Source organism: Dicentrarchus labrax, unplaced genomic scaffold (assembly GCF_905237075.1).
Source record: "Dicentrarchus labrax unplaced genomic scaffold, dlabrax2021, whole genome shotgun sequence".
Lineage (NCBI taxonomy): Eukaryota > Metazoa > Chordata > Actinopteri > Moronidae > Dicentrarchus > Dicentrarchus labrax.
In genome coordinates this window covers 11,092,212-11,112,720 of record NW_026136703.1, presented here as the reverse complement: position 1 = coordinate 11,112,720, position 20,509 = coordinate 11,092,212, and the positions used below count along the sequence as shown (strand labels likewise).

Genomic DNA, 20,509 nt, shown 5'->3' with positions numbered 1-20,509 from the left:
TGGACAGTGTCTACATTTTTCAATTCAATAAATGCAAAAAATTGACTAAAAGCAAGATAAAGAACCAAAGTAAACGCTATAAAGTATAATGCGATATAAAGGAGGGGAAGCCTAAAATGTCAAAAGAGTCAAGCCCTTTGGTTTATTGTTAAAATGAAAGTGAAACTAACTTAATAATACAATAGTAATACAAAGTTGGGTTAGGCATAACTACTACAGTGTTATGTGTGATCAGGCATATAATAATTTGTTACTTTAAAGATGCATTACTGGGTCACTAATGAATAAGTTCTATATGTGTAAGATCTAGCAGTGTGTTTGGGAGTTGTTACTTTTGGTGTCCAGCTGGGCTCTGTACTTGGTGAAGCCCTTGAGGCGAACCTTGTCCCCCAATAGTTGGAGGAACTCTTCCAGGGCGGGGCCAGCCGTCTCGTTGTTGTACATTTCCTCCTCAGTGCTCTGGCCCGCTCGGCAGTACATCACCCCCACCTTCACCTGAAAACTCAGCTGGGGGGGCAGCAAAGAAGCAGAACCAATGTTTTTTTAACAGTTCATGTCAGGACAGAGTGCTACGCAGGAACTAAAACAAAAACAAATTCCCTTTCTGGGCAAATACAGAAAAATAATTGAAGGCGCAAAAGGTCTGGTTCTGTAGAATAACACTTTTTAGTCTTTTACAAAATCGTGCTTTATCCTCCTACCCCTTGTTCATCCAGTTTCATCAGCTGCTCTGTGACTTTGGGTGTGTTGAGGGCCAGTCTGAGGCAGGACAGATCCAGCTCAGGGAGAAGGAACTCCAGTACCTCTTTGATGGGCAGCCCTCGGGTGGTGCCGTGCTTAGATGTGGAAGGCACTGCATCCTCCAGGATAGAACCTCGAAGAGTTGTCAGCTGAATGCACAGAGATTACAGAGAGGAGTGTGAGAACAGAAAGAATGCAACTCAGGAATCCTTGATGTGCTCTGAACTTTCTCCTGGAGATGAAACACACTGATAGCAAAACTTGCCAGACACCAGGAGAAAAATAAACAAGTCTCTGCAGGTTTAAAAGTAAAACCATCCTCTTACTGTACCCTTAAAAAAGCTGACATAAAACAACAACACAATTATGACTCGAGGCCTTGGGTAAATAGAAAGTGGAACTGAGGAAGAAGAGGTGGGCGGGCTAGTCCAAGCATTCTGTGTACACAAAGTCTGCATTGTGCTGGGCTCTGAGAGTGAACTCAATCACTCGGCTATCACAAGCAGCTGGAACGGACCAAGACTTTCTCTCCTACTAGCTTGAGGCCGTGCAGGGCCTGTGTTTACAATGGACCTGTATTCCCCATGTTTGGAAGGTAGGATGGGGGGCGGGGGTCCTTTGGTACTTCAGTCTAAAGTGCGGGGGTTTAATCACATGCACCTGTTCTCCTTTAGTCCACAACAAACACCCTCAGGCAGGTGCCTCAACCTCAGTCTGAGAATGTACAGTACGTCCTTTTAATAAATCCCATAACCAAAAATGTAGAACTCAAAATCCCAAAACCAAACACAGAAGACTGGGAGCAAACACTGCAACTAAATATGAATGTCTATTTTTACTGAAACACCGAAGTAAAGCTCTCCACACAATGGTTTGAGGTTGTTGGGCACTGACAGGCCTTGGAGGCTGGAAGATGAGTGCATTTCCTGAAGTTTCTTCACACATTGCTGATATTGGTAGACAGCTGAATAGCCCGAGGGCTGGTTGCATAATAAGAGTCAATGGCTGAGACCGGTTTTTACCTCGAGCTGGTCTTCCTAGTATGTACCAGGAATAGTAGTAACTGAACCATACACACCTTGTATACAGATACACAGGATATAAGATCCAAGCATCCAAATCTGACTCAAAAATTCCCACAAAATTAATACCTTCTCTAACCAAAATCATTTCCTTAACTAAATATGCAAGTGCAAAAATAACAATTGACTGCATAGTTAAATGCTGGGGGCAGATTCACTCCATAGCAGGAAGGATTTATGTCATGTGGTGCTGAGGTTGAGGTTGGGGGGTAGGAAGGATAGGACACTATGGCTTACCTCGCTGGTTCTGAAGATGAGGCGGTAGTTATACTGCTGGCCATGCTCCTTGTCTTCCTCCAGCTTCTCCCTGCGCAAGCTCACTGCCACTGGACCCAGTGCCTCGTCCATCCCAAAGTAGTTCCAGTGCTCTGAGGTGGAGAGAGAAATCAAACAAATATCAAACATTAATGCTTTAAAACACACATTCATATGCTAATGAGTGCATGTAATAAAGGCAGCTAAATTCATCTTACCCCTAAGGTAGAAGAACTTCCTGTAGTAGTACGCTCCCAGGTCCACATGCTCCACAATGTATTGTTTGCCCTTTTCGCTGAGCGTACTGGGGCCTTCCTTCGGCCCCTCTAGCACTGCTACTCCAGCGTTTGTGCAGTGCGTGCTCACAGATGTTTCATACATGCTTACTTCCCCAATCAGACTCTCTGAGCCACTGTTACCTGCTCCACCACCCACAAGCCCATGATACCCTGCCCCACCTGCTCCCAATCTGCGCCTCCCATTGCCATCAGCACCTATCTCATTGCGGAAGCAAGGGCAGCTTAGCAGCATTTCGTTGCTCTGTTCGTCCCCTGCATCCAGACCAGGACTGTCCCTAGAACTGAGCTCTTCCTGGCTGCCACTCGGGGAGCTGTAAGGCAGGCTGTGTGTGGACGAGAGGGTGGAGGTAGCAGAGGCTACAGCAGCAGCAGATGCCCCTGTGGTGGTGTTTTTCCTCTTGCCTGCAATCTGTCGCAACTGAGTAACTTCGTTGAGGTCAAACAGCATACTTTGAACATCGTAGTGGGCAAAGCCTTTCTGACACATCCAGGGCTTCAGAGGGGGGCCCATGTCCTCAGTCCGGCTGTCCTCTACGTCTGATCCCGCTCTGGGGGAATCCGACTCGCCTCGTACGTTGCGAAGTTTACGGAATATAGACTCACCCCCCGTCTCAGATTTAGTTCTTCTCTTTGGGGGCTTATCTCTGTCCTTGGATTTAGGAGGCTGGCTGTCTGTGGCGTCCTCCTGTAGATCAATGCTGGCCTGCTTGGGCCCAACATTCAGCATGTCCTCCAGTTTCTCTGGAGCAGGGCTACGCTGGTCAACTTTGTCCCCTTGATAGCCCTTAAGCATTTCAAAGAAGCTCTCTCCGGATGCACCATGCTGATTTATTGAGGAGGTGCTACCATATTCCCGATGAAGAGGGGACCATTTGGCTCCCGATGGAGGACCCCAGTCCTCTCCACTGTCTCCACTGCCGTCCATCTCACTGATAGTCATGTCACTGTTGCTGCGCTGACGGATGCGTCTCTGTCGTGGGTTTCTATGTGCTGGACCTCGGTAGTCTCCTGGGGCTAGGTAACGGGTGTCAGGGCTGTAGTTGTTAGCTGAAGCCTGGGTACGATTCTTCAAAGTGTTGTGGATGTTACGCAGCATTGACGAGTCCTGAGGGCTCATTATAGAGCCTAACTTAATGTGACTTTTTCCAGCAGAGGGAACGCTAGAGTTCTCAGGCTCTGTAGTTGAATGCCACACAACCCCTGCAATGTCTTTTCTTGGGGGCCAGTCAGCCACCCGAGCCCGTACACCCATTTTAGGCACTCCTGTGCTCACAGTGGCATGGACATTGTCTGTGCGGGTTGACATAGCCCCTCCATTCACCATACGGAGGTGGCGGGTGTAAAACTCATCAGTAGCGGGGATGGAACCCCCAACGGTGCGCTCCATGGGTGGGCGCTTCAGGCTGGTCATGACACCAGTGCCAAAGGCTAAAGGCACTTAACAGGGAGACATGGCTGCCTCTGGTATGGGATACAGCTCCCTGACCTCATGAGCAGGTTGATTGTCTTGATCCACAAGTGAAGAGGCAGAAAAATGGAAGGGGCAAGGCCACCTCTTCAGCACTCAAGCCTGCATACGGCTTCCTCAACTGTGTCGACACTGCTACTTGGCATGTTTCCTCCTGCAAACATATGATCCTGAAAAGAAACGAAAAATCTGTTAGTACACACACACACACAGGCACACACACACACACACACACACACAAACCTGCCTGCAGAACAGAATGTGGATGTTTTTTCCTCTGACGGCTTTTTGCGAGCCAGTGAAAAGTCACTGACACGTTCAATTTCCGATAAGGGGGCCTACTTTTCAAACCAATTTTGGAATAAGCATCGAGGGGGAAACATGAAAGCTCAGCCAAATTCAAAATGAGTTCAACAATGTGTGTCATTCTCTTTCTTAAAAGTCGGAACAAAATGATGCCTTTGCCGTAATCATTTAATTTAGCCAAAGAGAGTAGTAAAGATGACTTTGTTGGCAATTTTAATAAACCTGTTACGAACCTTATGTCATAAACAAGATTACATAATGGTGAGAAACAAATAATCTGGATATATCAATGAACTTCATTCTCTTCAGATGGCATACCTCTAAACCTCCCTCTGTCACTGACTGTTGGTGTCTGACATGCCCCTTAGTAACTACCATTATAAATGAATGTGAATTGTAATGCCGAGTTTAAGTTTTCTCAAATATCCCCAGCTGCACATCAAAAAGCAAAGGGGGCCTTCGAAAGTCATCTGAGAAGTGAGTGATGATCCTCTGCCTGACAAATCGGGCCAATTTGGCAGTGAGACAGTGGGGGAGATTAAGGCTCCACTCTCAGTCAGCCTTGCCTGGCTGTGGCTGTGATCACATTAGCCACCAGCAATCAGTGCACTGTGACGGGCCTACAGCGCAGGCACCTTCACACTGCATCCAACAGCAGGGTCAACTTTATGCTAACTAAGAGAGAAGACATTCAACTTTGCTTTTAACAATAAAAGTAATCAATGATTGCTGCATGTTTAAAAGTTAAAGACATGAATAGGTGCATTATACCATGTGACCAACATTACCACAGTGGCACAGTTAACTGAGAGAGTGTTCCCTATACAATGCAGTTTATTTGATAATACTTCATTAATACACATATGGTATGGTACAGGTATGGCAGTAGCTTCATATCTTGTAGGAAATTAAAACTGGTATACCGGTTCATCAGGTATGTCTCCCAGCACTACTAACAGGCACAATTCCTGTTCTAGTCCAACAGTGTGTTGAACTGTTATTTGGTCTGCAGTAAAATTATGCTCCTATTTATTACAACTGTTAATGCCACAAACATAAAGCAGCAGTGATCAGGGTCCTCAAACAAGAAATTCATTATAGAGGGTTTCATATGGAGCCTTATTTGTTAACAACAGTCTGATAATAAGCTGATAAGAAAATTCCCCGCATAATACCATCAAATGAAATGGACAGGGCTATGTTCTGATTCACATTCAGGATATATACAGTAACAGCTTCATGGGTACATGACATTAAATCTTAAGCCATAAAGAAATGAAAATTAGATGAAAGCGAATATCGCCACTGTGATCTTTCATCTGTCACACAAGGACGGTTCTTGACTGTTACACTCCTCTAATGAATGGACACTATTCTTCGGGGCATGGGAGTAAGTGTCTAGAGCAGATTAATAAAAACTCATTAAGTAATTAAAAAAAAACCTCATTCATGTCCTACTAACACCCTAATTTCTCTGACATGAATAAGAGTGAAAATAGTCAGGGAATGTAAGTTAAACTGCAGGTCCAGTCCCAGAGTGTTGGGCCTCATTCCCTCAAGCTGCTGAGTGTCCACAGGGACAGACAGAAGAATAGAAGCAACACACACAACACGCATGCGCGCGCACACGTACACACACACACACACACACACAAGCACAGGAGCGCGTGTCCCAGAAAACAGGCCTCTAATCTCCTCTCTGACGGACATGCAGACAGACGACTGGCTTCACGGTCTTTAGAGATTAAAGTGAAGAGTGTGGCATAGAGACTGAGCGAGTGTGTCTTGTGTAGGTTGGTGTGACAGAGAGACAGACTGGGAGGAGCTAGGAGCAACATAAAAAAAAAAAAAATAACCCGAACATAACACAATCTCCCGCCAACCCATCCTGCCATCCTCTGTCCATGGCCTGCAGATTTAAACAGGGAAATTTTTTTCACAAGTCTGTGGGACATGTCCAAACAGCTTGAGCCTGTTGACTAAATGAGGTTAACTTCCTGTAATTGGGGCCCTGACCTCCCAGCTGGTCCGTCAGGCCCGTTGAGAGATGAGCAAAGCGCTGGTACGGCTGCAGACGAAGGGCTGCTGATATCATGGCACACCTCTGAGGTGCTACAATTTGTCCTTCTGGATGTAGAGTCCAGACACAGACAACTGTGCTCTGACAGAGTAACATGCTCCTATGAGGACTCAGCTTGCATGTGTTACAGGTGACTCAGACAGCGAGTCCCTCAGACATCTTGTGACAAATCACATACACACACACATAATAAATGGCATTACAGGTAGAAGACAGACAGCATTCAAGTAGGCAGGATGACGATGAATCAGAAACATGAACCCTGGGTCTGAGTCTTTCAAATCTGACTCACATAAATCAGAGCAACTAAAAGAACAAGTCCTTAGTCATCATCAATACACAGCATGGGGTGATACACACACTCAAAGCCAGGGCCTCCTAGAGGGGGAGCACTGTTGCTGAGCTGGCTTGGCTAGTTGGTGTCCCAGAAAGAAAGGACAACATGCTGGAGTTGAAAGACTCTTCGTCCTGGGTCTCCAAACAGAGGGAGAATGAAGTTTCCCAGTAGACTGGGCAAGTGTCTCCAAAGCTGAGACAAAGGAACCGAGGGATTGCCCTACAAGCTTGTAATTACTGCGTGCTTCAATGGGGCTAAGGGGCTGTTTGGCTGACACCACTGGCTTTCGAACAGGCACCCTACCATTTAGCCCATTGGCTTTCCCTGTCTCCTAATCTTCCCCTGCTCTAAGGGCTGACTGGGCTGTTGGGCAGCAGGCACAAAGGTCCCTCTGTCCTGGCTTGGGCAAGACTGGGGCCCCATTCCAACATAGTGAAGTCTTTGAAAATCGCCTGGCACGGGAACCTCACTACGGCTGTGTATATGAGGCCTGCCAGGAAAACCAAATTAATTAGATTCAAGGGGAACTGGAGAGATAGAGATGAAGCAAACACTGAACCAGAATTTGGAAACAAGAGAAACAGAAGCATCAAAGAACTGAAAGGATATATTTGTGATGAGCACAGGAAGGCAGAAGAAGAAGGCTCACCCGGACAGGAAAAGGCTTACAACAAGAAGCAGAAAATTATCAGTGTTGAGCTTTGTGTGAGAATCATATCAGGATAATTTGGCTGTTCTGTAATCCACAGACTCACTGTTGCAACACATATCTTTGTTACAAAACAAACAGATGACAGAGATCTGTGGTAAGTAACATTGGAAAAACCTTTCTTTTTTGAGGAAGTTTGTATAAATGACCATGAAAGCAGCAACTGGAGTTCAACTCTTCCACAGTGAGCAAGCTTTCCCACAAAGCTGTGCACCGGCCCAATATTCTGCTGTAACGATAATTCCACTGACTCCTACAACAGCATCATTTTTAGGAGTGAGGGGTAAAAGTCTCTACACATCCACTGAGCTACAGCCTAACCACGGCTGCCCACAGGCACAACAGATACACAGGAAGTAACAAAGCCCTGTCCTCTGTCTCCATCTGCTTTGCTCTTTTTTTACTCCGTCTGCTCCCTCCTCCTGTACGTGCATCTGGCTGAGAACCAGGCACAAACCTGCCCGTCTGATTGAGCAAACCTGAGAACCTGACGCCTTCAGAGAAAAAACAGGCAGGCCTGCTGGCAGACAAACGATACTAACATCACCCAACCGCGAGCTGAGATCCTGGAATTCCACCAATTTCAGTGCAGGAAGTGATGAACGTCTGTATGGCGGAGGGGGGGAGAAGTAGGGCATGTTCAGGCAAACTCTGCAAGAGAAGTGCAACACTGACTGTCCAAGTGCTAGTCTGTTAGAAAACACTTTAAAGTCTGCCATGACTTTACAATGACAGGCTTGTCTTCTATCTCTGCAGTCAACTTCTACTGAGAGCTTTCATCTATGAAATACCAGCCCTGGGTGAAGCGGGATACCGCAATAACATGAGAACTGAACCGACGAATTGTTCAACTGACCACGCATGCAAAGCAAACACCACGTGTAGTTGGAGCACTTCAAAAAACCAGTGGCGGTGTATCGACGTTAATCATCACCATTGTTCTGTGATGTGTCGCTGCTCTGCCCCAACTCTGGGCCCCTCGCTATCACTGCGGCACAGTTCAGTGAGTAATGTGCATAGCTAACCACTGGCAAAGTGAATTTCACTCACAGCCTTATACAAGAAGACAGTTCTGGAGGAGCGCCAGAATATATTCATTGCCATTATCTCTAGCAGGGTGTCCTCGATCCTTCCTCTCTTCTTATCCAGAAAGTACTCCACCAGGGTTTCACATATAATGTGAGAGAGACAGGAGGATAAATAGACACTTGAAACACTTGACATAGTTTATAGTTTGTAATGGTAAACTCATTCCTATTTTCAATGTCATTATCTGGGTGGGCCAGGAGTTGGACAATGAAAGCCTTTGTCCAACTCCTTGAGGGCCTTCTACCTCTAAGGAAAAAATCTAATTGCACTGCTAACAGCTTAGCTTAGGTGGTCTGCTTGTCTAGGGTAAAGAAGGGTTACTACTTCTTATACTCTAATCTATCAGCTGCCCCGTCAAAAATAAAAAGATGAAAAGTCCACAGTCTTAAAACGGGCTTATATTCGATGGAAAACCATCAGCAACAGTCTGCACAGACGTTTTACCCCTTCATGGTCCATAAATACATTAATCTACAGAGGCCGAGCCAGAGTTGGTTTAGAGCCTCATATCTGACATGAAGTTATAGATGACTTGTCTTTACTGAGAAGGCTCAGATTTAAGCTCATCAGCTTTTAAAAGTTGTGCGCTGTAAAGAGCAATGGAGAGGAAGCAGTGTGCTGCTGCCTGAAGAAGAATGTAAAAAATTCTAATGAGGTGGCTGTCTGGCTGCTGAACTGCAGCAGTTGGGAACCGAGGACTGAAAGTAGAAGTCTGCTCTAGGCTGCACTTTCCCTCTACATGCCCTCTCTGCCCGCTTCTGACCCTAGGACTCCATTAGAGAGACAGTGGGCTCCTGATGCACATAGACAGGTACACACAGACACAACATGCACCCGCACAAGGCAACGCAGACATTCTAAAAATAAAACACCAAGTTCTACAGAAACTACAAGAAAGTAAACCAGCCGATTTGGCTTATAAGAATAATCTCTGGGAACTCAAGGGACAATAGCTATTTTTGAATAAGACAAACCAAACTGCTTCTTGTTTATGCAAACATCAAAGAGAACTTTTCTGTCCCCTGCCAGCCTGTAGAGATGTGATTTCTGTAATAACTGCCTTGAACTAAGATTACCTTTTCTTGGAAATCACGTTTGTGGCATGTGTTTAGAGACCAGGCAGGGCCGCAGAGAACAAAAAGGTTTGCCCAATTTGTCTCCATACTCTCTCTCTTATATATAATATAAATTAACAATACAATGTATAGCTACCACAGGTTCATCTCTGCAGAGGTGTTTCTGGCGTGGCTGGGTGCCAAACTGTACCCAGCAGGCAATGTTGTTCACAAGTCAGAAGCCAGTGAGGGATTCTATTCTTGCTGCCTCGGGGATGGGTTCCTGTTAAGAACCGGTTCCAAATTGTGTGATCTATTGTAATCGTATGCCCCCCGAGTGTATCCTTTTCTTCTATCAATGCCAGCATGTTTTTTCTGATAGTTGTGCATTGCAAAACAATGCCGTCAAACTCATTTGTCTCTGCTGCCGTAAACATGCAACAAGGAGTCACGGCGAAGAGGAGGATATATTTAAATAAGTTCTGGTACACTTCTGGAGTTTAGTAGTAAAGTACAATAGTAGTAGTGTGTAGTTGCAACAGTTGTAGTGCTGTGTGTGGCGAAAGTGTAGTTACAGACACAGATCAGCGATTTACTTGTTACAGCAGTCTGGTATAACTGGGTCAAACACGTTGATTATTAGCAGGTTCATGGGTCAACAACGAACATGGGTTTTGTGTGCGTAGGTGGCACTACACTGGTGGAGCACTATAAAGATAGCGGTTTGCCACGGGTGGTGGCGTTGTGCCAAACGCTGATGATAAAGCCCAAAGTTCACCCTGTCAACTGCCACTCGGACAAGACTCTAACATTGTAATCATTGGCATTTGGGCAATTGCTACAGTGTGTAACCATCCAAAACCTAGAGAGGCCACCCCGATCATACTTTGAGTAATTATTTGGCAACATTTTCATTACCTTTAATTTGCTACTTAATTAAAAAAAAAGCTGAAACACAAACCAACTACACCCAGGTACACATACAGTGCAGACAGGGCCAAGCTGAGTAGATTAAATACAAATAAAGGGCTATTTGTTGAGCTTTTCTTCATATACATCTCTGATAATATATTAATCTGAATTTGGCTTGCTACTCAGTAACTGAATACAGAACAATCAGAGTCCTGGAGTTTCAAAAAACATCTTGAGAAATTGAATATGACAATTCCACCTCAATTCTGTCCCACACAGAAAACACACAACCATTTCCACACAGGCTCACTGCCAAACAGCAACCTGCTGCACCACTTCCTCCAGGTGAAAAAAGATTGGTGATTTATATGGGAATGTTTCCCAGTGACATCTGAGAGAGAAAGCCTTGGATTTCAGAACTAACCCCTAGCTCTTGGGAAGTGTCTTTCGCCTACTGTTTCTAAAGACAGCTTCTTCATATAAGAGGCTGTAAGGCGACTCCCGCCTTAGCAGTCACGCAATTTAACAACTGTAGGTTTATTGCTAGAATATAGAAATATTTCTACCTGTTACATTGAAGTACAGACTGTAGCCATTATTTGTGTTTGACAAAATTTTGCCTTGCTGAGCTGAGCAACCAGGCCACTTAGATTAACCCCGATGCAATGGGAGCAGTTCCCAGCAGTGTGCCTTGTTAAACAAGGCAGTGTGGGCTGGGGCAGAGGGGAGTTTATAGGGGCACTCTGTTTCTTCCGTTCACCCAACAAAAGGTAAATATGTCTGAAAAGCAGTGAACGTATGTGTTACAAAACAAATACTCCCAAGCTCAGCATGGGGCTGGCACATGCCTGTGTGTGCTCAAGTGTCTGCGCTGCGATGCAGCGGTTTCCATCAGTTGAGGATTAAAATAGAAGGGATGCGAGAGTAGCAGCAGTATAATTAACAGTGTTGATGCAAGGAGGAGGGCTGAGTGAATAGTTTGTGTGTTTGCCGCCTATAATTCAGCCTCTCCACGTGCCAGAAGACGAGAGATGAGGCTCAGCCAGGGGGCCCGCCAAACACTTCCAAGCCTGCTATTACTTCATTCTCAGATCACAGGCACTCAGGAGCAAACAAATCAGAGTAAACCCGCAGTGCTGCTGCTCACACGTCTTATGTATCTAGCATGTTCAGATTCATTCTGACTGCTCCACCGGATCAATGTCAGGTCACCGCCAGCAACAGCAGCTTTGTGGAGCTGTAGGAAAGTTTGAACAGGGATAAACAGTGTGTGTCGTCAGACATCAATCAAAATGTCAATTAGATCATGGTATTTTGATGCCAAGGCTGCTGCCGGAGATGAGATATGTCAGTGTGTAGTGTGCACTGCTGGCTGCTCAAGGCTGGGGGCATCCAGTGGTCACACACACTGCATGCCAGGGAACCATGCTGCGTTTATGTGTGTGCCCATCAGTGAGTGCTGGTCACTTGCCCGCTGCCAATCCTAGCTGGGTCCAGGCCAATACAGCCATTTACTCCTGTGGCCAATGGCTACCAGCAGTGGAAATAAAAATGGAGGAAGTCAATAATGTTCCTGAAAATCATCAGCATGCACAAATCTTTATTGGAGTGCCAATCACATGGCCTCACTGTTCCTATTGGAAACATACTAATCAATGTTAAAATTTTAAACCTGTTAGTGAGAGCTTGGGGCTCAGAGGATGATAATACTGATTTCTCAATCGTAGAGACCCGCCAGCCATATTATCAGCCAATATTGACTGCAGACGTACTGGCATTGCTGCATATGTTATACAATATGTAGCAAATTGAAAGCTGTTCTTTTTCTAGAATATAATGCATCATACTTTGGGGTTTAAAAATATGCATAAGAATTTCTAATAATTTCCCATTATTGGTCCAAATAATAATTGTGCATCCCTAGAAAATATGTTTTCATTCTAGCTCAAAAATACGCTATATTGCCCTTCATATCTGTAATCTGTAAATGTTTTCCCCCTCTAAAAATCAGATTAATTATCTTTCAAAAGGGGCAGCTAGCATTTTACGTAGTTATTAGTTATTTATTCATATATTAGCTATTAGTTATTTTAGCCCTCCTGGTTTCCTGATTGTCTTGGGTCGGTGAGCTTCCGGGTTCATACTGCATCAGGTGCTTGGACGCTCCTATACTTGCTTGCATGTGTATTTCAAACTGCAAAAACTGAATGCGATTGTATTCATGAGCATGGGGATGTGTATGTAGTGTGAAAATGTGGGCTTGGCACGAGGACAGGGCCAGGGTGAGAGCAGTTAGGTCTTTGTGTACAACCGTGCATGAGCAGCAAGGTCAGTCAACAGCAGCCTGACGGATTCTCACAGCGGAGGTGTCAATATGACAGATGCCTGTGATGTTTGGAAGTCATCCACTGCCCTGTCCTCTCACATCCTCTGCCTGATAACACAGGTAGCAAACAGGCCAAATCACAGGAGACGACAAGAGAAGAATTACAATGTGATAACCCCTGACAAAATAAAGTTAATAAATAAATCCTTTTTTTATTAATCACAAACTCACATAATCAAGTGTTCTGAGAGGAAATCAAAGCCTATGTGCCCATGCAACCACAACGTTGTATCTGTTACAGACACACAGACACATTAAGTGAATGTTAGATAACAAAGAATAGGAACTTGTGGTGTTGCTGGAATTGCATTTTAAGAATGGAATACTTTTGGAATTACATGTTGGTTTGTTCTTCGTTTTGACGAGGCTGTCTGGGCAGGTTGTGGCACGGTGATGTGACGGAAGAGGAGCAGTTGTTTGATTACGCAGTCTGGGGAAGAGTCAGGACCCTGCTGAGTAAACATGAGAAACATGAGCTTCACTGCAGCAGCAGCTTTGACCACAGGCTATTTAAAAGGCCCCCAGAGATCGCCATCATATCTATCATAAACACGCTCTACATAGCCTGTGGAGTTAGTTTTCATCAGTAGGGCGGCAACTAATGATTATTTTCATTATTGATTAATCTGATGGTTATTTTCAACATGAATCAATAATCATTAGTCTATAAAATGTCAGAAAATATTGAGAAACATCCATCCAAGTTTCTCAGTCACATTCACAGATAATAGAAACAGTAAAGAGTAAGAAAATCTCCATATTTGAGAGGTTGAAAACAGCATTTTGTGAACCTTTTGCATGAAAAAGTACTTTACCAATAAACCAATTATAAAAATTGACTATTATTTCTCTGTTGATTAGCTAAGCGATTAGTCTGCTAATTAATGCAGCTCTATTTACCTCCATCAATCGATCAACAGCTGCTTGGCCGACAAATACACCTCTGCAGCAATCAGGGTAAAGCGCATCAACTAATTTGATTGCAGAACAGGGGCGGCCATAATGGGATGCAACTGTACAAGGATTCCCCACAGACTAATATCAGTGGCAAGCACAAGAGTGCTCCTAAGAAACAATAGGCTCCTTAGCTGAGAGAGCAGCAGTCACATAGAAAACACAGCCAGCCATCCTGTAAGGCCAGAGTCAAGGTGAAAGCTTGATTAATAACCCCTCACACTGGCCAAATAGCTGCCACCAGACATTAATTGTATGCCCTGTGCACGGGATGCACTGTACAGTTTTGTAATTAACCCTTTTAAGTTTGCAAGGATGCGGGCAGAAAAAATAAGAATGGGATCTCGCCAGGTAAGCAATTTAACAAGGTAACACAATGGTCTGCAATGCTGGGGACAGAGGAGAGCTTCAGTATGAGCTGACATGAGAACCAGTGCACTGAAGAATGGGGGGGGGCAACAAAGGAAAGGCTTATTATCCTCGCAGAAACCCTCAGGGGATTCTCCGCCATGTCTCTGGAGGAGCCTGGCTGACTGTGTTGTCCCCTACAGCTTGGAGGGCAGCCTAATTCCCCAACTGAGGAGGCTCAGGTGTGCCTCAGTAATCAGCATTATTTGTCAGAAATGGCAGGTATTTTCTAAACGTACAGCTCTGTATGTGGAGAGACTTGATGAACATAAAATCCACAACAACAGTGTAGCAAAGTTATACACGTAAACCATTTCCAGTCATTGATTTTGGCATGTGTCCAGTGCATAGCCCAGTACACTTCCATTCCAATTATAAACAGTCAGGCCGCAGAGTTAATCAATTCATACAGAGTCATTTTGGACTGCGATAAGTCAGCTAGTGTTGCATAACAGTGGTGCCCTGTTAAATCACAGTCTGTGCCAGAAACTCACAGTGCAAACCTGCACAGAGTGCTGCTGCTGGCCTGCAGTGCACTGCACTGCACTGCACTGCACGTACTGGGACACTCCAGCCAGCTCTGCTGCTGCTGTGGTTTACCACGCTTCCATGCAAGCCACATCTCATTTTGGGCGGCAATCCAGGGTGCAGTGTTTCCGATACTTTTTGTTTCCATTAAACACTGAAAGCCCCACTGATTCTCAAATACATGACAGCAAAAAGGCAAACAAATTAACATCTGCTTTATTAATCAGACAACATCAGACAGTTGTTCCACTAATTCTTCTGTTTTTGTCCTGGTTCGTGGATACAGAGTGAAGCAGAATGCAATTATCACACCCCCCGCACCACCGCCCCCACCGCCCTTTATCCCCCCCGGCTGGCAATAATCAGGACGTTGCATCCCCACAAGTCACAGAGGAGGAAAACATGCAAGTTTTGACTGGAGCTCTCTGTGAGCCCTTCATTTGCACCGTCCATGGTGTTAGTTTGTCTAACTAGTGTTGGATATTTTAACACCTGATATAGGTTCCTAAGCTCTGTTTGAAAAAATTGGGCAAAAGGTGAACATCCAGGGCATAACAGCAAACCAGGATGTGCACAGGTAACGCATTCAAGGCGAGTATGAGTAATATGTACACAAACATGGCAACAATACCACCTCACCTCCTCCCTTGCATTGAAGTTGCCTGCTGAACTACACACTAGTTCTGCAGGCAGATCCACAGAAACAATCAAACATGCACTTTTAAAACTGGTGGTCAAAATGTGGCGTCTCAGTGTTCAACTTCTACGTGCATGTACAATACAAGCACATATACTCACTTCCATATGAATGTGACAGCTTCCAGTTTCAAGTGCGTTTCTCTTGTAGCAAAGGAATATCCAGGAATACATCAATGAAACACACAGGAAACAGGCTGTGAGAGAGGAAAGGCTGGGAAAGCAGCCATGTTTGTTATTAGCCAGTCCTATCTGCCCTTTGCACCTGGAGCAACATAGAAAAAAAAAAGACTATGGCCTTACAGTAATTCGTCACACAGTGCACCGTTATACACTGTATAGCCTAATTATTTTAACATCAGTACTGAGTTATTTCTGTTAATGGCTGAGGTAATAATACTGAAGAACTGCATGACTAGTGGTAGTGGGACATTTTCACTCAGTCCACCTGAATCTTCCATTTGTTTAAAAAGTCGTCTGAATCTAGCAAAGGGAGCCTTTGGTTCACAGTGCTCTCATTCTTCCCTCTCAGCTTTTCTAAGAGCAAAGCAGGAACTCACAGGGTGGAAATGGATTCCCTGGTTCCAAAGCAAAGGACGTGGAATTTTGGAGTAATACGAGGAGGGATTTTTTTTTTCTTGTTTCAGTACAGGAAACAACACAAACTACAGCAAGAATGCTTTCACTACATTAACTTTAAACAAGAGCATGCCAGAGGAAACCTCACACAGGGTATTCGTGTGCCAGCATTCCTGCTTTACTACACATCACATGGTAAAAGCGGCTCCTGACGAAGTAACGAAAACAGTTGGAAGCACGAACAGGAATGAGGACAAGCTGAACAGACCTGTCTACGCATTGAGAGCTCTTTTGAGATCAGCCATGACCAAGCCCTCGCACATTCCTGCCTGCTTCTCAGATTTCTGTCCACAGGAGGGACAACAGACAAAACCTCTGTGGTTTCTGTATGTGGAATTATTTTCCACCGCTGCCCACATAGGCTCTGCATGGGGCAGAGAACTCTGCTTGATGTTTTGATTCTTCTCTGAGCAGAGCTCTGTAATCCGCTCCAGAGAGAGAGAGAGTGCAGGCCAAACAGTGAGACAGTGTAGCAACTGGCAGACATGTCCAGACAACACCGAGCACGTCATCACCAGCGTGTGGCAGCGGAGATAGCCTGCAGCAACACAACAACATCATCATCATCATCATCAGAATCCCAGATTTCATTATGGAAGGTTTTTTTTTTTTCTTCCTTCCTACCTCTCACTTTAAAGTTCTTTAAACTAAGCGGCTGTTTGTCAAACCGTTTTCATTTTCTCTTCTCCATCTTCCGATTGCCGCGCCATGTCGTACTATTTTGAGCGTGCATGAGGTTTGATGGGAGCAGAAAGGGGGAATTACACAGTGTCTGATCTCTGCATGACTGTGGGTTTTGGTTAAGGGTTGAAAGTTGGAGGCAGGATGACAGAAACCAGTCACAGAGATGTTGCTTTAGTTCACGAGCAAATAAGTACCAGACCACCGAAAGGAGGCCCAACCGTCAGTCAGGTGAGGTCGACAACATCAGAGTCTATATAGCAACACCTGTCCCCACTACTGAACTACCTTGGCATCAGTGAACCCTACAGAATCTACTGGATGTATAATTACAGTGTCTCGATTGCTGTGCAGTTTGCGAGGTCAAAATTCCCAAAACTTTGTGGCAGATGGGGTGAAAAGGAGGGGAAATTTCCTTTGTCTACGCGCATTTACTCTGTGACAGTGCGCTGAAAAGGGATTACATCATCACTATTGTAGCTTCCGAGCCCTCTGCTTTCCTCCATTGGCTGGTATACAGTGGACCGTCCGATCCAGACAAAAGAAAGAGCATTCCAACAGTTTAGCAAGCAGGAAACGCCGACCCGTAGTCACACCTAATTACAGTCAAACTCATCGACCCCTCAAAAAGACACTCGCACAGATAAAAAAACACACTGGAGGCCATATTATCATCAAGTCATTTGACTTCTGACTACCCAGTGACTAATATCAGTCAGACACATCACTCATGTTAAAACTGACGCAGCTTCCCTTTTTTTTTTCTCTTCTGAAAAGGTGATATATTCCAAGCTATTACTTCAGGTTGTGTCAAACCTCATGAACATATGACTCACTTCGGTGCCTGTCGCAGAATAATCAAGCATGAAGAAACTGGCCTCGTAGTTGACATTGGTCTTGTTGGCGCACCAGATCATCCAGGGCCACAAGCGCAACAAGGTCTGTTTAGTTTGTCGTCTAGTCTGTCATCAGTTAACAGGCAGCTGGAGGTGGCAGGGGCACTGCAGGCTCCACAGCAGCCAGTCAGATGGTACTGCACATTTCCAAAAGGTGAAGTCACAAAGTTTGATAACTGATGGAACCTTAGAAACTTTGAAAGGGTAGCCAAGAGGCGTGGTCAAAACCTACTTAAGACATTAAGATCATTAAACCAAAAAGGAATAAATGCACTTTGAACTTGAGAATTAATCACAACAATAATTCATTATAAAATGTAAACAGTTCATTTAAGCATTTCATGATGACCACTTAGCATAATTGCAGCCCACACATTCCAGAGTGGCAAATTATAAAGCAGTACAATGCTCCTCTTGTTGTTGTCTTTTATCTTTGCTCGAGCTATTCCCTTTGAGCCAATGCACGAGAGACAATAGAAACATAAACTCAATTTAGCAACAGGAAGCATCCCTGTGTGAACGTGTGGGCACGTTCGAAAAGACTCCCCGATAATGAAGCACAATAACAATTGTTACTGTTATGTTAAGTATGATGCATGAGTGAAAATAGAAACACTGTCCTTCAGTAATAAAGCAGGGGGGAGGATTATTTATGCTGGTAGGAAACGTCAGACGCAATAGTTTTTTTCAGTCATGTTTAGAGTTTGCAAAAACATGCTTGTTGATGAGAGAAGCACAAAAACTCTTCTTTGGACTTATCTCGTCAGTGAGTTGTCATTCATATGGGCTTCATGCTGCTATCTCCCTAAATGCGACCCACGCAGAAATGTCTTATCTTAACCTTGAATGGTATTTTGGCAGCAGCATAAAACACAGACTTGTTGGCCCACTGTAGCATCTCTGATCAAAGCAGAGCATGTATGCTTCCTTCCCCCTCCCCAGCAGTGATATAAAGCTGCTTTATTTGCATTAGATTCATTCTCTGTAATAAAATCCCATCAGAGAAAGCAAGAAGTAGTCCAGTGTGAATAATAGCTACGATTTGGAACAAGCACACGGGACAAAGCTGAGATTAGACTCACCAGTAAAAATGGCAGTGCAGCTCTATGATCAGTCATGCCCACCGCAGGTCAGCTAAGCCTATCAAGAATGCTAAAAATCCTTGATCCTTGCCCAAAGCTAAACTCCAAAGCTTCCTCTTTTTTTCACCTGACTCACGCCAAGTTATCCAACTCCAACAAGCACTGCTACTAGAGCGGGCGCTCTGATTCAGTAAGACGGGATCCCAGTGATGTTCCATTTCCAACCTGCGTACCTGTAACAAGTTTGTTAAAGCTGATATTTGTGTGTTAGTTTTGGACACATTACTGCGTACGTTTGAACTTTGACAAGTTGGCACATTTTCCTGGTTGTTACTATCTGAGCAAATTCCTGTTCTCTGCCTTGTTGCCATGCATTATGTGCCAGATCTTTCCTATAATATATGTTGCCACCACTGTAATATCAGCTCTGTCTCTCTATAAAACAGTCTCTGTCTGCCCAAAAAGGTTGGTTTTAAACTTTTATGCATATTCTACAAATCAGACATAAATAAAATTAGCAAACAGGGGGTCGGATTGAGTGTCATGTGATCAAAATGCCTAGTGGCCACCGTGAGGCACATCATTTAACATAGCATATTGATTAGGCTGAACGCAATCAGCTTGGCCTAATCTGTTCATTAAGATGATGAACCAGGCAGAGCTGTACACACATCCGAGCTCTCTGGGGCATCCAGATGTGGCACAAGGAAATCACCTGCCTGATATCCATCATGTGGCAACAACACGGGGGTAATACCATGTTGAAAAACACAGATTTTTCGCACGGTGACAGTTACACAAGCAGACTTCCATACATCCTATATGTATAGGTGCACTGTAGTGCGCACTATACCACCTGTAAATCGTCTCCCCGTGGCAGAGCTGGGAACAATGCCCTTGACATACAACGACACAGCGGATGCATACACTTTGACAGCAGCGGTGACTGTCGGGTAGAGCCGCTTCTCACCGAGTCCACTTCGTCTACCACCAAAACCTATTTTTTTAAAAACACACACACACACACACACACACACACACACACACACACACACACACACACACAGTGGCACTGATTGCGCACTGGCTCCACACTGCACCTCCACACAGCACAAAGATGTGCTTTGTCCACAGACAGCCGACAGATGTGTGCACGCACCTCGTACCGCGGACAACAACCCCGCACATGAGCAGCACCACGTTCCCGACTCACCTTCTCGCCTTTCTGCCTCGAGCTTTTTGGTTGTCACACAACGCGAAGCAGGGTTTTCCTCCTTTTGTTTCAACTCGTAACAAGGTCCGAAACACAAGCTGCGCAGCGCCCTTTCCTTTACCTCCGCGGGGGAACGTGTTCGCTCCGGTTCGAACCGAAAATGCGCCGATGTCTTCCCCCCCGAAAGGCAACTTGGAAGTTTGATAGAAAGTTACGGGTTTGCCTCGCTGCGCTATGCAGCTGCTGGAGGGATGAGATCATTCAGGCAGACTCCCCCCTCCCGCCTCTCTCTCCCCCCCCCCCCCTCTCTCTCTCTCTCTCTCTCTCTCTCTCTCTCTCTCCCCCTCTCTCTCCCTCTCTCTATCCCTGTGCCCCGGAGTCTCGCGAGAAGGCTCGGTGGGGAAAGCAAACGTTACCGTGGCAACAGCGCTCACCTGTAGTGGGTAGACGGAGAGTAGGGGAAACGAAGAGCTCTCACTCTGCGTTGAAATTCGAGGCATATAAAACCCTCCAGCTTCCACTCTTGTAATCATTTTAGGTCAGCCTACAAACCTGTTTATGTTTTACTACTGTATGTTTAATTTTGGTCATATCTGAACAACGTTTATTGCGTGTTTCTGCTTTATTTTGCTTGAACTTGATCTTTCCACTCACAATAAGGACATTTAAAGATCCCCTCCAGACATGTATTAA

The 20,509-nt window shown here is 45.0% G+C and overlaps 1 protein-coding gene across 2 annotated transcripts in view; it reads right to left on the bottom strand.

The window, feature by feature from the left end:
- Positions 1-20,104, bottom strand: part of LOC127357473 (signal-induced proliferation-associated 1-like protein 1) — a 35,311-nt gene extending 15,207 nt beyond the window's left edge. For both annotated transcript variants that reach the window (XM_051389699.1, XM_051389708.1), the window contains exons 1-5: positions 19,817-20,104; positions 2,297-4,015; positions 2,061-2,191; positions 702-890; positions 333-507 (exon numbers count right to left, since the gene is read on the bottom strand). In XM_051389699.1, coding sequence (XP_051245659.1) covers positions 333-507; positions 702-890; positions 2,061-2,191; positions 2,297-3,788 — 1,987 coding nt within the window. In that variant the 5' untranslated portion in view covers positions 3,789-4,015; positions 19,817-20,104. The remainder of the gene's footprint in view (positions 1-332; positions 508-701; positions 891-2,060; positions 2,192-2,296; positions 4,016-19,816) is intronic.
- Between the last annotated feature and the right edge of the window lie 405 nt (positions 20,105-20,509).